Here is a 21,517-nt window from a genome sequence, read left to right as displayed (position 1 = left end):
AAATATTTAAACAAAGAACTGTGATGATTATTTAACCTGAGAAATTCATAGCTGAATGATCCTCCAAAGAGTTCTTAGTAAATAGATTTATTTGCTTTTTAAAAATGAAACAGCAAAAAGATTTTCTTGAGGATTTGGTGATGCTATTCTGTCTACTACTGTGACTGCTAGATACTGAAGCAGTACTTGGTTTTGTGATTGCAGGTTTATCTGACCACTATGTAAATTAAAAGGGAGAAGATCTTATGTGTTGCTGTGAGTCCTGAAAGCAATGCTTCAGGCTGGTAGCAAAAAGATGGGGATAACAATTAACATAATTTGAACTGCACAATCTTTAAAAGCAGAAATAACTTGTGACAAGACAAAACACAGCTGGGCAAAAGACCATATGAACCCACATAGTACAAATGATCTCACATGAATTTTTAATAAAATTGACCATACACTTTGAAGAAAACATGGAAATCAACAGGGTTAAAATTTCAGCAATACTATCATATTTCTATGTTTCTTTTGCTGCTTCCATTTTCTTAAAAAAATTGTTTCATAGCATTACCAGTGAAGATCCATGTCACAGAAAATGCCATAGTGGCAGTAACAAGGCCTGTTCTAGCGGGAACATTCTTGCTGTACTGATGGCTACTTCACACAGAAGGGAACTACTTAAATGTGAATGAATAAACATCAAAGACTAATAACACAGCAGGACTTGTTCTTTACACCACCTTGTGTAGTTAAAAACCGCTATTTCGTTATGCTAATCATTTAATTCCATCTGTTGAAATCCTGCCAGCCACATGTCTAACATAATGACAGAATTTGTACTTCAGAGTGTCATTCACATGTCTACCATGCCTATGAATTTCTTCCCATGGATAATGCTATAACTGTATAAAATAAACTCTAATACATTTTAAAATGGTAGGTGAAACATATCAATTTAGCAACTATATCTTTTTAGGAGAAGTGACACAATATCTTAAAAAAAAAAATAAAATAGGCCTGTGCCAGCTCTATAGACTGCAGACAGTTTGAGCCAGGTGTCTCCTCCCCTCAGCAACTAAAACTGCTCAGGCAACTCCCAAGTACTTCCAGCGCAACATATGCTGCTGCTGCAGGTGTTACTTTGGCAGCACTGTGAGCTTAGCTCTTAAAAATGTTCTTGCTCAGTTATCATTTTGTCAGATGGCCAAGTTTCTTCCTGAGGAGAAAGACAAAATGGTTGAGGATGAACTCCAAATATTTTGCTAGCATAGATTGAAAGAAAGTGGGGGGGAGGTGGGGGGGAAGGAAATCACATTTCTAACCAACAAAACTAGAGGGACGAAGAAATCTGTGTCATTCAAGAAGGCAGTAAGTCTGGTGAAGAAAAAGTTTCTTTTGCAAGCAGGTATCTCTCCAGAAGGGGGCTTTATTGGCATGATTATCCTAAAACTTCTCACAGCCATAATACATTGAGATTTTTAAAACAAGATTAGGCAGCAGTTTTGTTCTTGCTTAACATTTCAAATAAATGTCATTAAAGTCAGAATAATCTCTAATAACATGGTCTGTTTAAATGAAGTCCTTGATAACTTTATCATGTATGTATATGACCATGTTTACAGAGTGCACTCTTCCAGATTATCTGTACAGGATGGTAGAGAGCTGACATTTTAAAGATCAAAATGCCAGCTGCTCTGTATCCAAACCAAAGATATAAAGAGGTGATTTAAACATCAGTAAACTTCTTAACATTTTATTTCTTTATTAAAAAAAAAAAAAAAAAAAGAGAGGGTTTTTACCTGGGTAGACAGTGATAGGGCGGAGGTTTAGTTTACATGTTAGGAAGAAATGCTTTGCTCAGAGGATAGCGAGATCTGGAACAGGCTACCCAGAAAAGTTGTAGATGACCCATTCCTGGAGGAGTTCAAGGCTAGATTAGATGCAGCCCTGAGAAACCTGGTCTTGTGGGAGACATTGCTGCCCATGGTGGAGTTAGGGGAGTTGGAATAAGATGATCTTTAAGACTCCTTTCAACATGTCTTCTATTTCAAATTATTCTATGTTGCATTGCAAAGGGAGCTAAACTGAGAAAGTTTCTTTATGAAGTTTATCTTTGCTGCTTGTAAACTTTGCTTAAAATTTCAAAATGAAAGTATGTTTTCTTGCAGATATCTATGAGGTTGGATAGAACTCTATTCTTCCTAAATATCTGTATACACATGCTCTGCTAGAAGGAACAATTTGTCTCCCAAAGTTCAATAATGGGTCCAGTAATGTTTAGTTTATTCATCAATGACTTGGATGAAGGAGCAGAGGCCTCCTCAGCAGGTTCACTAATAACACAAAGTTGGGAGGAGTGGCTAACACCCCAGAGGGCTGTGCAGACCTTCAGAAGGAACTTGACAAGCTGGAGAGATGGGCAAAGAACTGTCTGAAACTCAACAGAGGCAAACACAGGGTCCTGAGCCTGGGCAGCTCCACACAAAAAATTAGGATGAACTCTTTTGTTGTGTAGTGACTGAGCACTGGAATAAATTGCCCAGAGAGGTTGTGAAGTCTCTCTGACTGGAGATATTCAAGAACCATCTGGGCACAATGCCATGTTCTCTAGGATGACACTGCTTGAGCAGTAAAGGTTGGACCAGAGGATCCTGTGTGACCCCCTGCAGCCTGAACAATTCTGTGATTCACACCCTGACTTCCATTCTAACCCCCACGATAATGAGAAGATGGGCAGGAAGGAAAGAAAATATATCAAATATATCAAAATATATCAAATATATTAAATATTTCAAAATATATCAACTACTATTCCTGAGTCAGGGAGGTGAAAGGATGCAGGCCACACCTAAAAAAGGATTTGTTCACTACAGGACTCAGGTTACTTCCCTGTATGAGCAGAAAAAAATTGGATCTGAATGGTAATAATTTTTGTGGGTATACTGGCACCATACCAATATATTTTTCCTTGTTTGTGCTAGCTTCCAAACTCAGACCATGGCTGTCAGATGTATTTCCTGTAGCATTTTCTTACTATTTTCACAAGTTGGATTAATTGCAAGCTTTGTTTTGCAAGTCTGTGTTCATCACATAAGTCTCAATAGACCAATGCTGCCACAGTTTAAACAGAATGCTATATTGTACTTCCCATAGTTTTATTAATTCCTTTGCTTTCACTTTCAGTTCATGTTGTTTCTGAACAAGTGCAAGGTTCAGAGTGTGACCTATGCCTAATAACTTCAAAGATCTGCCTCTAGAAAATTCAGTGTGTAAAGAATATAAGTTAATAAGATGTATAAATAGTAAATGTTAGGGTAATGCATAAGAAAACTGTTGAGTGCAGAACAGATCTAATCATGGAGATACTAAATGCTTCCAGAGAAACACCCAATATTCAATAATGCTTATCTTGGCTGAAATTCAGTCTTTGATACCTTTTACAATAATACGATCGATCAGTGCTTGTAAGCCCTCAAGAAGATTATTGAAGTGGCTTTGTCCTTTTGATTGGTGTTTTTTTCCCTTTGGCTATTCAGTATAATGTGTGAAGAATACAAAGTCAAACTAGCAGGAACTTCTGAAAGAAACACAAGGTTCTACTTTGCTTGAGGGAAACATCAATTCAAACTGGAAACAAAGATGAATGAAAATTATAACAGAAATTTACACACTTTAATATTATTTAAAAAATGAAATATTGAATGTGTGTCATGTACATTGTGGTAATGTTAAATGAGAATGGTAATGGTGTCGAATACTTAACATTTAGCATCTTCTTTTGTGCCACATATATCATAGATCACAGAATCAGAGAATGGCCTGGGTTGGAAGGGACCTTAAAGATTTGCAACCCCCGACCATGGACAGGGGCACCTTTCATTAGACCAGATTGCTCAGAGCTCCACCCAACCTGGCCTTAAACATTTCTGAGGATGAGGCATCCACAGTGTCTCCAGGCAACCTGTTTCAGTGTCTCATGACTCCCACAGTAAAGATTTTTTCCTTAATATCTAATTTAAATCTACCCTCTTTTCAGTTTAAATCCATTTCCCCTTGTTTTGTCAGTACATGTTCCTGTAAAAAGACCCTCTTCAGCTTTCTTGTTGGCTCCTTTCAGGTACTGGAAGCCATAATTAGGTCACCCCAAAGCCTTATCTTTTCCAGGCTGAACAATCCCAACTCTCTAAGTCTTTCCTGATAGGAGTGGTTCTTCATCCCTCTGATCTACTTTGTGGGCTCCTCTGGACTCAGGCTGATGTCCCTCCTGTGCTGGGGACCCCAGAGCTGGATGCAGCACTCCATCTGGGGTCTCACAAGAGTGGAATAGAGGGGAAGAATCACCATGTCACACTGTTTCAAAGTTATTATACATAAAATAAATAGTGTGAGTAAATAGTGACATTGAAGAACCATTAACATCTGCACTACCTTCAGTTTATGCTGAATATGCAGTATATTTTAATGCAACTTTTTCAATGCCTATATTTTCACAAATAAAATTCAGTAGCTCTGAATTGAAGACTGTATATATTTTCTGAACAGCATGAAGATTTCTTGTGTATCAAGTCTTCTGCCCGCACATTTATAGCAGTGTACAGAAGTCATTAGTCATCATTTGCTTCAGAAACAAAATTTATTTTTTCCATGTAAAGGCACAATATTTTTTTATTTCCAGTGATAAGGTTTAATATAATAATTTTAATATATATCTTAAACTCTGCTTACACAATATTTAGTACTGGAAATGTGGATTATTCATTTATTTTTCCAGATAAACACTATTTTTGTAACAAAGTTGTGTACATAAATATGCATGCATGTGTATATAAATATATATGAAGTCTTGCTGATGTCAGTTTTCATAATGGGATTTTACTGTAGGAATCATGAGAAAAGGAGATGTCTGAAATAATACAGCAAAAGCAAATGCAAAATTCCTCCACTCCCTGCCAGCTATTGTTGGTCTCCTATTTGAAGGATGGATATAGCTTGGAGAGGATTTTCTTTATTGTTTTGAAGCAGCTGGCTCTGAATCTAAAGAAAACATCATGCTGAGCTACCAGGAGCTGCATTCATTCTCATTTGAAAGAGAGTCATGCATTCATCTTTGCTCTCAATTTCTGAATAATCTCAGCAATATGTGCCACACATGCTGCTTCAGCTCTCTGAAAAGACTCATACTGGTAGCATGCCTTCACACACTTATTAGTGGTTCTGGGCTTGTCTTCCTTTTACTTCAGATTCTAAGTTTGCACACTTGCCACAATGAGGCCATTGCAAAGCCTGCCTATGTCATTAACTAGGTTATTTTTTTTTCAGGTAGAAGCATTCAGCAGTTCCCTCAAAACAAAGGGAAAAATAGTATAATCACTGAAAATTCTGTTATTGTTTTTCAAAGGTATCCACAGATTGAAGCAAAACCAAATGAACTGTCAGCATAATACTCAACAACAGATTTAGCAGTGTATTTTCATCTTCAAGAGTAGCTTCATTACTGAGAACTCAATCTGGGAAGCTATTTAGATCCTATCCCCAAAGGTGTCTGTTGCTCTGTATCAGTCAGTGACATACTCAAATTAGTACCCAAAAACCTCTCAAAATTAGGAAGCATTGATTTTTACTTTTAGTTCTTTTGTTTCTATATTGTACATCAACCAAAGAGGAAAAAGAGACTTAGCAGCAGCAAATGGTAATTTAGCTACACGTGTTGGGTATATTGTACTCTATTCACACAGCTCTAAAGAATAAGTTCAGGGAAGACAATGCAAATTGGAGACCACTAAAACATTATACAGACTACTACATTTGTTCTAGTTTGATTGTATAACAATTACAAAAGTGATAATCAACTAAGGTGGTATGATGCTATTATTTGATCTCTTCTACTGATAGCAATTCACTGTATATCTATGCTCGTGACTGGACCACAAGACAAAGCTCATGTTACTGATTTTACCACTCTATCCAAGTAAAATGTCTATTCAAATATTTTGAGATGATCCAGCTGGGTTTATAGTGTTTAGAGGTTCTACAACCTCTGCAATGTTAAGCATACTAGCTGTTGGAGACAACCTAGAGAAAACTCAGAAGATGGCGAAGAAGGAGACACTAAGAATAAACAAATGCTTCTGGATGACATTTCTTGGAGCAGCCTCTTTCCAAACACATCTATTTAACTTTCCATTAAATAAGTGTCAGAGAAGAATCAAACCAACAAGCAAACAAAATCAACAAAAACAAAGAGCAAAACCAAAATCACAAACGACAACAAAACCACTCAAAAACTAGCAAAATAAGCAGTGGCTTCCAGACTTCAGAACAACACAATGGATTCCTTTATGGGATCTTGTCGGCAGTATTATCCATGAATCCAAAGAAAATTATTAAATACACTTTTCCATTAGGAGGCGGCTACCATGATCATCTGGATTGCCTTCATTTGCTGTTCAGTAACCAATAGGACAAAGATAGATGAATTGTGCAGTTGCTATAAGAGAACAATTTATATGCTGGTGTGTAAGTGTTATTGCTATCATGTTTTATAAAGATTGTCAATTTTTAAGAAGTGTATACCTGAAGTTTCCTAACTGCTTCAGTGTAAACGAAGGAATCAACAATGAAAATAGGTATTTCTCTATTGCGCTTATATCAGTGGTCAGCCACCCACAGTAAGTTAAGAAAAACAAAGGTAATTTGTGAGGAAAATATAATGGCTGTTTTAGTACTTATTACAACATAGAAATTAAAGCTGTCAGTGGCCTTGGGTGATTTATTAGCTGGAAGAAGATTAATACTATGTTTACCTTTAAGAAGAAAAAGTGGAATGGAAGACTGCACACTATGGGCCAATTATCTTTATCTCTGTCCCTGGAAAGGTCATGGGCAAGACTTCTTGGAACCCATTTGCAAACATATAAAGGACAGAAAGTTAATCAGGGGCATTTAACAATTTTGAGCTCCTCAGCCGCTCCTCACTGGACTTTTTCCAGCTTCTTTGGACATGCTCCAACACTTCAGTCATTTTTATCACCAGAAGCCTAAAACTGAACACAGAATTCAAGGTGCGACCTCACCAAAGGCGATGGCCCCTTCCCTAATCCTGCTGGCCATGCTGCTTCTGATACAAGTCAGGATGCCGTTGACCTTCTGGGCCACCTGGGCACACAATTGGCTCGTGTTCAGCTGGCCATCAACCAGCATCTCCAGGTCCTTTTTCTCCAGGCAATTGATTCCTGTAACAACTGCAGTTACTGTTAAAGACTAAGGCAAAGAAGGCATCAAGTACCTCAGCTTTGTGTGCCTCGGTTTCCACTGTTTCCCCCCTCACATCCATTAATGTACAAAGATTCTCAGTATCCCTCCTTTTATTGCTAACATTTATAGAAATGTGTTTTTATGCCACTAGGAAGATTAAGTTTTACTTGAGCTTTGGTGCTTCCAATTTTCTACCTGCATAACCTCACAGCATAGAAAATCATAGAATGGTTTGAGTTGGAAGGGGACCTTGAAGATCATTTATTTCCAACCACCTTGCTATGGACAGGGACATTTTTAACTAGGCTAGGTAGACATCTTTGTAAATATTCCTGAGTTGCCTGCCCCTACTTCTAAAGGTCACAAAAAGTCCTTTTATTTTCCTGAGTTCCAAACACAGCTCTCTGTTGATCCAATGTGATCTTCACCCTGGCACATCTTTCAGCACATGCACAGTATGAGACAGTTTATCCATGTAATTAAGATTTTAAATAGAAAAGGAAAGTTTGCATTTCTTCAAAACGAGTGAAAATAATATTTGTTACCAATATTGGTGTTCATAGAATTTCTTCCACTGTCTGATTTTCCCCACTATCTAATTTCTATTTTATCATTCAACCATATTTTACCAGAAAAATTCTCAACAGTGCCTAACATATCATGTCTGGTGGCCTTCCCATTGAACAGAATTTCAGGAAACAAGCGTGTAGATTGTTGGGATTACTCATCAGTAAACTATAAATTTAATTTTTCAGTTCAAACTGTTTTTGTTTGCCAAACATGGTAAGACATAGAGTGAAAACCAGATGCTTCTAGTTTTTTCCCCAGTGTCTGCAAGCTCTCCAGAGAATGTATTACAATGAGACAACTAAGGCATTGCACAAGGTTTATAGCATACTGGTTTTTTAAAAGTTTACCATTCTAAGCTAACTTTACTGCTCCCATTGCCAAAGTAGTGCCTAGAATGCCATCTTAATTTCTTAATCTAGCTAGCTGCAGGTATTTGAAACTGTTGAGAGATTTACAAAACATAATGCAAAACAAATGTTTTTACCAGCATGCAAGTTAAGAGTGGGATAGAAAATTGGCTTGCACCTTACAATTGCACCTTTAACATTTTCTAAACCTTGGATCAAATATCACTAAATAGATGAAATAAATAAAAATAGGAGACAACTCTTCGCTGGTGAAAAAAATAATCAAACACAGTCAAAGAATTGCTGATGAACACAGTCTCTTCATTTATTTTGGCCCTCTTCACATGTTATTATTTTTAGTTTTTATTACACTTTCCATATCAGTTTAATATTTAGAATAAAAAATAAATATTTTCATTCCAACAGACCACTGGCAGTAATGAATTATGTTTTATGGTCCTTACTTTCATAGCTTTGCAATTACTCACTGTTGGTCCTCTACATTTACTTGGAAAGCAAAGATGGCCAAGTCTGAAGTCTTTCTGTTCTCTATTTGTTATTTGAGAGAAAACAGCAATCAAATTTCTTACTGTAAGGCCATCACAAGTAGATTGTTGATGAGAAAATGAGAAAAATAATAGGAATACTTAGTAAGAACCAAAGTACCTAGTAGCTGAAGAACATTTTGCAATGCTCACAGAGAAGAAGACAGAGCACCTGCAATCATGCAGTAAACTGCGTTTCAGGGACACCTATGCAGAACGACTTATACTTGCTTTGGATAAACTGAGTTCTGGAAGAAATCAAAGCAAGGAGACATATAAAGCAATATTTATGACCTACACAACACATTAAAGATGAACAGATGAACAATTTTTAATGGTAGACTTGTGAGAGAAATCTTAGAAATGTTTTGAAATTTAGTGGATACAGAAATGTTCATATTTAATGCAAAAATGTTTTAATATAACCTTTATGAAAGATCTTGAACTTATGTTTCAGGGAAACCACTGCCTCCAACCAGTTAAAGTGCGACCTATTTGCGGTGGTAGATGAAGAGTTGTGGAGAAAAATCTTTTTCTACTGAATTCCTCTGGCATTCCTCTGAAATCAGTACAAGATCAGATAAAGAACAAAATGAGGCTGAGGTCTGACATTAAATGGCCATTCCTATGTTCCATTTTCTCTCCCCTAATTCTCTAACACAATAATGAGTACAGAGAACTATTTTTCAGTATTAGACAGAAAGTTATTGAAAATTTTATCAACAATGAAAATAAACTATTTCTTCAATGCTCAAAGCCTGGGGAAGATTATTTTACAAAAGTTATTTGTCTTGTTTCTAGCATTAGTGCTTCCTAAGATATGGTTACTTCAGCATGAAATAATTCAAGTGTACACAGTTGGAGAAAAAAGTAAATCTGTAGCTGGTACTACCTAGTAATATGTACTACATTATCTTCTGAAGGAAATGGTTATTCCCCTGGGCTGAGCTCTCAGGAAAAAAACCTAATTCACCAGTGCAAATTAATAGAATCTGGGTGAACACTGATCTTTAGCTGTGTCCTACAGAACTGAAATTGAGATTTTTCAGCATGAAATCTTCAGGAAATAACAAAGCATTTCAGGTAAACCCATAAAAAGAAAGAATATGTAATTCCAGTTACATTAATATAAACAGTTTAAGACACTTAAGAGAAATTCTAATAGAATTACATTGTGTGTTGAATTTAGGCATAGAATACAACACCTTATATATATATTTAAATTTGAGTAAATATAAATAGTATTTGTAATTACTAAAGTTTTTATGGTAAAAAGTATCCTTCCAGTACTGCTTCTCAGTCAGATGCACTTTTTTATATTTATTTATAAATATGGAGTAAAATTCTAAGGTAGTAACGAATCATGTTCATGCATGCTGGCATAGACATGTGCTTGTAAAAAATTGCATGGCTCCCCTGGAGACTAATTCTGAAATGTCCATTTTAAATGCTGAACTTTAAAATGACCAATTTACCTTGACAATACCCTCTTTTTTCCCTTTCTTTTTCCCTTGTCTTTGTCCTTGCCCATCTCTACAAAGCATCAATCTATACATCTGAAAAACAATGGGAGCTTGCTCTTTAAGAGAAAAAAATTCAAATATGTTCTACATTTTTTCAAACCTACTTCATTTTCTCACCTTTTAAAATGCAAGCTACAGTAAAATTAAATAGGCATAAGCCACTCTGCAAATTTTTCAATAAATGCACTTTAAAAAGCAAAATCAAAATCAATCATTCATTCCATCAAATAAAACCTGCAGAAATTCTGTGCTTTAAGAAATGACCTGAAACAGGCTTTAAAATTTTTTGTGCTACCAAGGTCAATGGACAAGTTTAGAAGAAGCCTTTTTTATACAGACAAGTTGAAATGGTAATACTTCTATTTTGGTCTTAAAATAAGGAGGGATATTTTCCATTTTTAAAATATTTCTCTAACAATTTTTATTGTAAAAGGTGAACATATAATCTAATTATTAAAAAATACCATCAAGGATTCTACAGTAAACTGCTGTCTTGTAGTCTGAGTTAGCAGACCTCATATGAAGCACAGCCTTTTTTTTTCAAAATTGAGGGCTGTCACTCATGATACAAGGTAGCAAATTTCTTATGTTTGCAAAGTGCCAGAAGGTTTGATCTCTGCAAAACAGTAAATAAGGGATTTTAAACAATAACATATTAAACATTGTCAACTGTCACATTATATGACTTGTTAATATAATGTAACCAAGTACAATAATCTTATTTTTAAGTGATGTAATTTCTGATAGGTTTGTTGCTGCTTTTGTAAACAGTCACTATAAAATGCTCAATCAGTTAACTCTTAGCAGTATATTTGTCATTTTTGTATGTGCTTAGAATATACATTTTGGAAAAAAAAAAGAATGCCACAAATATCACAAAGTTTTGAAGATTAACAGCAAAAATATCAATAGTGGCATGTCTTTGAACCACTTGTGTAACATGCTTTAGTATTTCACATGGTATGCTGTATAAATAAGCAGCATATTATATTGTAAAGTACTTTGAAATTTTAAATCTTTTTCTAGGTCTTGGATTTTACTTAGGCATTCATGTTTTGGGTAAGTTTGAATTAAATATTCTCTGTGTATAACTAGAAAAAACAAAATGTTCTCTTACAGGTACATTCCCACCTGCTCAGTCCCTTGTATAATGAGGATGTGAATGTGATTCCCACTAGCTATTTTTATTTGGCTTCCATATCATAAAACCACAAAACAACTTAGCTATAAAAACAAAGCCAAAATCCCAAACTAATACATACATAGGGTAGAGGCATCCTTTGTCTTTTGAGGCAATGAATTTTTAAAAGGTTTGCTTAAAAAATAGAATATAACAATTGGCAATAGTTATTCAGATGTAAGATTTAAAATGGCTTTATTCTGGGACTGGGCAGATGGGTGATTTGTATTAGATTTGTGTTTTGCTTTTGGGTGTGTTTTTATTCCTACTAGATTTTAGTGCCTCATTTCCAGACACTGCTGTCTGCGTATTTGTAGACAATGCTAATTCTCTAGCAGATTGCACTTTACTGTTGAATTTTAGGAGAATAAAACAATAAGGAGAGTGGGTAATTTTAACTAGATTAAGAGCTGCCATTGTAAATATCACTAGTAAAGGCTGAAGAAATATAGAGCATGCATTTATCCAAATAAATAAATATATATAGTCATGTTTTGGATATGTGTCTTAATGCCTTGCTTTTCTTCATGCTCCACTTTCACAGCTTCTAGTAATTTTCAATTTTCTATATTTCTCTTTCCTTATGTAATTAGCTACATATCCCAGTGGGTATTCAAAATTGTTTGATATGTTTGAATATCAAAACATATAATCCACTTGAGTGACAGAATGATAATTTTCCTCTGCCTTTGCCCAGAAGCTCTAGGAGACAGGCATATTGTACACATTAAGCATCTTCAGATACATTATTCGTTAGGTTTACATACTTATTCCAAATTCTGTGATCTTGACCTTCTGGTTAAATTGCTAATACAGGCACAACCCCCTAAAACAGATCTGTTGCCTCATTATGACTATGGTAGATTCCATTACCCTTCATGCAACAACATACAAAAAGAGCAACATATAAATTCAATATTCTTTTCAAAAATATTTCTAAAATAATTCTGAAAAATAATTCACTGAGAGAACTACTTAAAAAAATTTACATGTTAACCTTTTGATTACAGTTCTGTTTATAGTTCAAAGTGTAGGGGCATGTTGATAGTTATTAAATGCAATTTATTAAAGTAATTTTTTATATTAGCAGCTATCAAATGAAGACTATGATGGACTTGCTCTTTTTTCCCTTATATTCTTGTCATGTAAGTACGAAAAATACAGGACATTATGTGCATTTTTATTATACTATTTCATTTGATAGGGTTACAATCAGTATTTTTCACATGAAGACACCAGCATTTGTCATTATAAAATGGATAAATAACTTGAAAATACGATTAACATAATTTTCTCATCTTATTTATCTGATGGTAAGAATGAGATTTTGGTTTAATAAAAAAAGTGTGATGTAATGAAAAATCATGTATACACATATTTATATGCATTTTATATATAGATACATTTACATAGATATAAAATAATGATACATACAGTAGTATAGACACACGTAGCATGCTAACTTTGTCTAACTATGTTCATGGAAATTACATTTGAGTGATCAGCCAGCTAATAATACTGAACACCTGTGCTCCCTTTCCTCACAGCATCAGTGAAAAGTTAGTTGCTGTTGTTATGGGGGGAATAGAGAAGGAGAAAAAAACCTTGCCATTGTATAAATCACAGAGTGGCCCACAGCCTGGATACAGTGTGTGCTTCTTGTCCTGTTCTGTTAGCAAAGGAAAAATAGTTATTAAAAGGTCTTGAAAAAGGGCAACAAGGATGACTAAAAGTTTGTGATGGCTTCTGAAGGAGGAAGGACTGGGAAAACAAGAAATCTTTACCCTAGAAAGGAAGAGGCATAGAGCAATGCAGCAGTGGCCCACAAAAACAAGGAAAGCTTGGCTTGGAATCATCTTTTCATTCTCCTTTTCCACACTAGATATGGAAAAAAGCTAGCAGCAGCAGTGGTTAAAATTTTTTAAATGGGAGATATTTTCCCATGCAACAGATGAGACATGTGGGTCTCTTTGCTGCACCATATTGGCACAGAACAGCTAATATGGACAGGAATCTGTGGAGGTTGCCTAGTCAAAGCCTCCTCCTCAGAGGAAAAGTTTATATATGTTCAAGGGAAAATGGTACAAGCAGAGACTCACTTACTTCTAATGAACAAATCAAAACAGGCTCAGAAAAACCCCATTTGAGAGAACATAAGAAAGTACTGGAGGACAAATAACACATGCATATTTCACTTTTTTTCCTGGCAATCCCTTTATGGCCACTTCTGGAAATAGCATACAGGGTTATATGCTTCTTTGATTGAATCCATACACACTTTCTTTTGTTTTCATGTAACCTAATGTATACACACAACGCAAACAATAAAATATTCATGCTTCACTAAGTGTAAAGAACTAGGCAGTCAATTATGAAATCAGCTAAATCCATCTTGTTATCTACATATAAATGGAGTGGCATCTGTTCTCATAGATGAAACAGTGTACTGCATATATATTCATAGCTCATACAAATGTGAGAACCTATTGTTTTACGACTTGTCAGTTTTAAGAGATTCTAATGGTCCAGTGAAGTTCCTTCTTCCATATTAAAAAATGACTTGCTTCTTACATTTATTTCAGTGTGCTGAGAAACTTAGATGCATAGCTCTGTGTAATGTATATTCTGCAATTTTGGTCAGATCTTGCAAGCTGTCTTTCACCATCTAAATGAAATGATGCTTTACAATTAGCAATCTTCCAGAAGAAGCAGCTTTTTCTGTTACCAAGCATAAAGACCTGAGTAAGCCTCAAAACAAATACTTTACTATTAAGTCACTTTTTGAGTTGATGGGGGCACACAGCTGTGTAAATGTTTCCCATGTTAAGCCTTTTGAAATACAGGAGAACTTTTTGTATATTTCCTGAGGTACAGCTGACATGAACAATTCCAAAGAATAGCTCTATTTCCCTTGGGGTAAAAGACTGAATGTTCAGTACTGATAAATCACATTTCTGCTTAAAAATACTTAACAAATCCTAAACAAGTTTGATCCTGAAAAATAATTTTTGATACATTTGCCTAGGTTGCCCTACATGACTGCACTTCTAGGGTCCACCCTCACAACTGTTTGCTTCATACTAGTAGTATATTGTTTATCCTATACAAGCTCTAAGACAAACTGTTCTACATTACCATTTCTTATCTTATATGCTGTCTGCATACCACAGCCACAGAATAATACATCTTCCAGACTCCAGTTTTTTGCTCATACGGCCTCTCCATGCTTGAATTGCTTTAATCCCTTTCCTAGGTCCCTGCAGAGGTCCTCGCTAATTATGAGGACTGCTGCTCCTTGCTCAAACACATCAAGAAAATTAGAACACATAGTAATCGAAACAAGATGCTCTACAATCTAAACTCTGCTTCCTTATCAGTAGAATAAAAGAATAGATAGGTGTATATCATAATGAATGTTTAAAAATAATTGCACTTTATTTTGAGGAAATGTGGAATACTACATTCCTATTTTAAAGTTTCGTAAGATCTCAAGAACTGAAGGAAGAAAAAAATTGGCATTTTTATCAGTAATTCTGTTGATCAAATATTCACATTTACCTGTCTTGAGTATAAAATAATCTTGTAAAGATGCTGCCAAAAAAGCTTCAGTTCTGAAAAAAAATATGTAGTCAAATATTACATAAAAAATTGATTTAAAGAGCAGCAGTCCCCCTTTGTGAATCAAAAGATAGGGTCAAACTTGTGGTGCTACACATCTCTCAGACCCACAAACAATAAATACATTAAATTATAACTTAATAACAATAAATTATGAAAAAAAGATTGAAAAAGACAGAATGACATAAAAAGTTTCCTCATTTTCCCTTAAAAAAACATGTTCACAAACCACATATGTTCTATAAAATGCTGAAAAAGTACAATGAAGCTATAATAATCAAGAACATAATCTAAGGCAAGACCTGTCATAGGACTGCTGACATTATTTTCACCTGATCAGGCTGAAAGCACTACACAGATAATCCTTCCAAGACACTATGACTTCTGCACCTAATCAGCTGGAAGTACTTGAAATAAACATTTGAAAAAGGCCAATGCAAGAATTAGAGGGGAAGGAAGAATGTTTTTTCTCATTATTATGCTTACATTTGGAAATCTAAAGTTAAATAAACTGAATGGTCTGGGACCAAAAATGCGAAAGTGGAGATGAACCAGCAGTGGATTAAATACAATGAGAAATTTCAGAGTATTTTATGTAAACAATTTCTCTTCCCCAGAATACTTGTAACATTCCATGAAAAGGCTTTGGAATTCCTATTACATATTCATTATATCAATCATATGAATATTGGATTGAATTGTCTTCTGAAAGGCCCCCTGAGCCCAATGTTATCTTTATTATTAATCTACTGATTCATATAGTGTTTATTGTTGTGGCAGCCAGCACACACTTCTTTAATTGAGAAGACTGAAATACAAAGGAAGGTAGGTGGGCATCCTTTCAGGTGGTAATCTGTTTCCTGAAGCACTGATTCAGTGGCAATCTGCCCAGGACAGAACTGAATTACAACTTCCAGCATCCCTCTCATTTCCAATGAGTTGTTTTATTTTTAAACTGGGGGTTTGAAGACAGAAAGATATTTCAGATAACACACAATTTGAAGACTATCTCAAAGAGTATTTCTCATATTCATCTCACAAAAAGCCTGTAGGGTTGTTCATGTAATTGATTTATGCATAATTCAAGGAAAGTAGAAGTGTTCATTGCACTACTGAGGAAAATGTCACATATATCATAGGTGAAGCTGGCAGTGGTGCTCACAGTTAAGGCAGCCTGACACTTGCCCATTACTGGACCATTTTCACTACTTCTTATTTTTTGGTCTAACAGCCACCAAAATCGAAACATCACAAGATATATCCCAAAAAAAAAAAAGACTCTAAGCAATACTGGATTAAAATCCTTTTGCTGACAATTCCACAATGGTTATGTTGTTTTGCTAGAGTAAGAGATATTTCTCCCCTTTTTTTTTTTTTCCTTCTCAATTCCACTTTTCTATCCTCCATATAATTCCTATCCTCCAGTTTGTACATGAGCATTGTTCAGACTGCTTAAAGCATGTGAATGGAAGGGTACAAAAGGAATAGGGTTCACATCGTAACATTCACAGCACAGTACCAAACCTGACTTTATGATCTTTTTATGTTTCTTACTTTTCTTTGTAGACGTTACTTGGAACTGTAGCATCTGCTGAATGATAAGAAAGGAAATTATGTCTGTTTTCTAAAGCATATCAATATAGGAGAGGAAATCAGCTGAAAAAAGTCCTTTCCCTGGACCCCATCAGAGGAGACATATCAAATGTACTTCTTTTTGCACAATCACAACTGTATTTTACATCAACCTACCTTACATTATTATATTATATCTTATACACTCATGAAAACCTTTGTAATCTTGGCAACACTAAAAATTCTGATTATATTTCCTTTCAAGTTCCCTGAATCTTCTTCCATGAAGTCCTCCTGATGGTCAATGCTGGGCTCAGAAGCAAGTGCAAGGTAAATATCCTTACAATGTTTGGTGTAAAATCCCAAGCAGAAGAGGAAAAAAATATAAGCAATTAAATTTAATTCAGAGGATTCATCCGTGAAAGATGAAAGGGTGCTGCAGTACTTAAGCTTGAAAAGAGGAGTCTAGAATGAATATGAGCTGGGAAAGAAGAAACAGGAGAATGCACAGGATTGAATTTTCAAACTGGCCATCAAATAATAATGAGCGAAACAGGTTATGAGACATCTGAGTCACAACCGATGTATTTGTGCAGGTAGTAGCCCACTGCAGAATCAAGAGTGTGAATGACTTTAGCATGTATTGAAAAGTCTAAGCGAAACCATAATATTTTTTGAGTTTTCATGATATAAACACTATTTAATATCTTCATCAATGACATAGATAGTGAGATTAAGGGCACGCTCAGCTAGTTTGCATATGACACCAAGCTGAGGGCTGCAGTTGATTCACTGGAGTAAAGTACCCAGAGGGACCTTGAACATATGATTTTATAGGGGAAGATATTTATGTTTCTCTCTTAAGAATGTTTATAAAATAAGTTCTTAGTATTTAATATTTCTACAAATGTAGCAATTGAAAAGGGACTTAGATATTAAGATTTTTCATAATTATGTTAACAGTCTATAAAGTAGCCTAATTTTAAAACTATATTACAAGTATATAAGATATAAAATTACATGCATTTAGGCAGAAGTCTAACAGCTGGAGAATAATGATGATGGATCTTAGGATGTTGTTTTGGATATGTCTGTGCACACATAGCATGTAAATTACCTGTCATTAAATTTGATTGCATGTTCATTTTCGGTTTGAGTATGAAACACATGAGTACATACATAACAATAAAATAATAATTTTAAATATTTTAATGTCACTTTATGTTAGACATTTCCACACATGATTCTGAGAAGCACTAGAAGATAACTTTTCAGATATCAGAGTCTGATGTTAAACAATGAGTCATTTAAGATAATGATATTTTTGACCACTAGATTGAACACCAAATCCATTTGATTTCATATAGTGCAGATGGTATCTGTACTGCCCTGAAATATTAACAAATCAATGTGTATTAATTTAAGCAATTATATGACAGTATTCATACTAACCTGCAATGAAACACACTTCCAGGTCCATCAACACATACACCTCCATTGTAACAAAGAACTGAGTTCATTGTGGACTCACTGCAAACGTCAACATCAACTTCACAAAACCTGCCAGTGTAGCCACTCAGGCAAACACAAACAAATGCATTGATGGCATCCTGGCAAGAACCTCCATTAATGCAGGGAGCAGATTCACATTCCTGAGAAGAGAAATAATAATAGATTGATTATACACCTTTAAAACACATCAGTTACTTATTCAGCTCAACAAGTGCAAGAGACTGAATCTGGAGATTAGAAAAAGTATTGGACTTTTTTACTGTCTGATAAACAGAAGTCTCTAATTTGATGCAATCTTTTGTTTATATAGAGATCTTTTGATTACAGCTCACACTCACTATACTTGTTCTTATTCATTAATGTTGCAGAGATGCAAATATAGCTTTATATAAGCAGTCTTACAACCAAAAGTATTCAATCCCAGTCATGATTAATTTTTAAAGCATGTTTTTGAGCCACAGTCTTAAAATTATTTATTAGAATTTTTTACATTAGGGCCTACTGCTGTAAAAGTCACACATTAGTAATGCAATTATGGACAGAATAAAGAATTACTTATATAAATGAATGCACACAGGTTTTTTATCAGTATTTCCTGATAACTTTTTATCACTATCAATTAATGCCTAATATTGCAAATACAAACATGTTTATGTGTTCACATAATAACAATTTCCTCTGATAAGGTTAATGTAAAAATCATCAAATTCAATCCACATGAATTAGCAGCAAGTTAATATTTCTCCAGCATTACAGGAGAGTTTAGTTAGTGCAATAGACAGTGCAAGAAATACATGCTTGCCCTTGATCACAGAAACCTAGATTTTACCTGTATCCCAAAGGAGTAGTATTTTGCAGCTGCAACCCAAATAGTCTGGCTAAATCCAGTATTTTAAATTTATTTTCACACTCCCATAACTTTAGAAGGTTTAATTCTTTAAGGATATCCAAGGGCACTCACATTTCCTCCAGGTAATACAGTAGCTTTGACAGAATACAAATGCAGCTATCCATGGGGAATTTTGAGAAAACAACTTATTTTCCTATAAGCTCTCCAGCTGGGTGTATATAGGATGATTTATTAGTGAGCATTACATAAGCTAATTGAATTATATATCCCACAGGAAGATGGAGATAGCCTTACAGACTGCCAAAATTTCTGTGTCTAGGTTCTAGAAGTAATCTTTTGCTATATTAATTACTTTTTTTATTATTTTTGGCAGACAGTAGTGTTCTTTTTTTGTTTTAAAAAATTCTCAATTCTCAGTTCCAACTCTCTGACTTTTCTCCATTCCATTAACTTGTCCAGTCTTCTTAATTTGTACTCACTTTTATTCCACACTACAAACCCAAAATTTATTTTTTCTCATTAGCAGAATAAATTAAATCTACACTAATTACTGGATCAAATTTTTAATTAATTATGATTCAAAAGTTAAAGTCCAAAAATTACTGAAATCATCAAAGTAACTAATGATAAATTCAAAGCTCAGACTAAAGTTCACAGCTTTATTTGAGTAGTACCAAGTTTCAAGTTGCACCACGTTTAGAGCAACACAAAACCTTTTTATTTTCTTCTCTGAATTGTAATATTCTTTTAAGATTTTACAGTAAGATAAATGTCAGACAGTTTGTAGGAAAGAAACCACTCCCATCACTTTCCAGTACATTCTGTTTGTCATTAGATTTGAAAAAAAACAGAGCACACTACTACCAGAGAAGTGCTAGTCTGTACTGCTCTTAACTCATGCAAGAATATTTTGTCAGTGTAAAGACAGAACTATGTTAAAAATGCCACAAATAACTTTATCCCAAACTTAATGAGCTACCACACTACCACCAAATACTGTAGATTTTAGTCTAAAGAACAAGGACATGAGATGACAAACTGAAGTTGCAAGACAACTTGTTACCAAGTTTTGCCTATCTTAGATCCCACCAGAGACTGATTTTGCAACATGACACTAGGGAATAGCTGGCTCTGCAGAAAATTCTTAGCTACCCTGATTATCTCAAGACAAGTTCATTGGAACACTAATGATATTTTCATTTTTTCTTCCTTTATATAATAGGAGATTGAATCTTAACTATGACCCCTAACCAGACTGCTGCCAAGTCGGAGCAACAATAGGGACTCACAGTCCTAGAAACATTGCCCCTCTTCTTCAGTACAGTAGGAGAAAAATACTTTCTTGGTCACATCATCTGCCCAGTTCCCAACCTAATAATATATAATTTTAACCTTTTCTTGCTTAGAAGTGATCACATAAGGAAAATTGCCTCTGAATAACTAAGAAAAATGAAAACTACAAGAATAACATTCACAAAAATGGGTCATTATAGCTTTTCCAAAACACAAATTTTTTGATATATAGGAGTGTCACAATTACTGACTTATTTATACTTAAATTTGTAGCTTCTTATTTTCATGAGGTCTCTTAAATCTTTACTAAATCTGGAACTTTAATTTGAACAGGAATTTAAAAATGCATACTTTTTAAGTTTCAGAGACAAAATCTGACAGCAAACCTCTTAAGAATTTGTGCAACTTCTACCAATAATTTGATAGCAATAAATGTTTAGGAACAAAAAAAAAAAAAAAAAAGAACCAAAGCGACACACACACAAAAAACACCCAAAACGCAAAAATCCAACCAGCCGAAAATGAACCAACCACAAAGAAAATAATACCAAAATTAAACTCCTTCCAAAAGGCACAAAATTACTTTCAGCTCTGAGTTGGACTTCTCAGCAGAATTATTCCATTTAAAAAGCAGAGAACATGCTGAGACCTCCAGGGCCCACTGAGCAGTCATAACACCGAAAGGTCATGGGGACCTTTGGTCCCCAGCTTGTTTTCTTCCACAGGACATTCTGCAAATGTCCAGCACTCCTTTTAATTACTATTCTCTCATATTTCTTCATTTTTTTTATGCCCTAATTCATTTTTTTTTTCCTCTGAGAGCACTGTAAGTCTCATTGTATGACTGGGCGCCTTCGGCTCGCCCAGCTGTGACCAGGTGGCTCAAGGCTTCCCTGTGGCCATAGCAGCATTGGGACCCTGTGTGCATGTGCCAGACTCTCCAAATTCACACCCACCCGGCCTCACCGCCCTGCTGTGCTCTGGCCCAAGCAGCAATACACTGCTGCAGGCCTGGCAGACGGCTTCGTCCAACACAAGAGATTGAGACAACTCAGGTTAAAAGAGCTGTTAAAATAGCTTCATGTGGCAAAGTTTTGCTTGCAGTGTTGGGAGGTGTGGACACTCTGTGAGGGGAGGCCAGGGCTGCCCGGCCAGACACAGCCGGTTCCAGCTGTATCCAACTGCCCACTGCAGGCTGCGGCTGGGCCCACAGCCAGAGCAGCAGCAATGTGTTTAGGAAGTGTATAAAAACATGAGGAAAAGCATCG

General features: G+C 35.2%; 1 protein-coding gene across 1 annotated transcript in view; it reads right to left on the bottom strand.

Moving 5' to 3' along the window:
- The window catches only part of EYS (eyes shut homolog), a 614,241-nt gene that overhangs the window by 375,637 nt on the left and 217,087 nt on the right, over positions 1 to 21,517 (bottom strand). Inside the window, exon 19 of the mRNA XM_041410576.1 lies at positions 18,047 to 18,246. Coding sequence (XP_041266510.1) covers positions 18,047 to 18,246 — 200 coding nt within the window. The remainder of the gene's footprint in view (positions 1 to 18,046; positions 18,247 to 21,517) is intronic.

This window comes from Onychostruthus taczanowskii, unplaced genomic scaffold (assembly GCF_017590055.1).
Source record: "Onychostruthus taczanowskii isolate IOZ18803 unplaced genomic scaffold, ASM1759005v1 scaffold33, whole genome shotgun sequence".
In the NCBI taxonomy this organism is placed as follows: domain Eukaryota; kingdom Metazoa; phylum Chordata; class Aves; order Passeriformes; family Passeridae; genus Onychostruthus; species Onychostruthus taczanowskii.
Note: the sequence above shows the minus strand (reverse complement) of the source record. Positions and strands in the feature narration are given on the sequence as shown.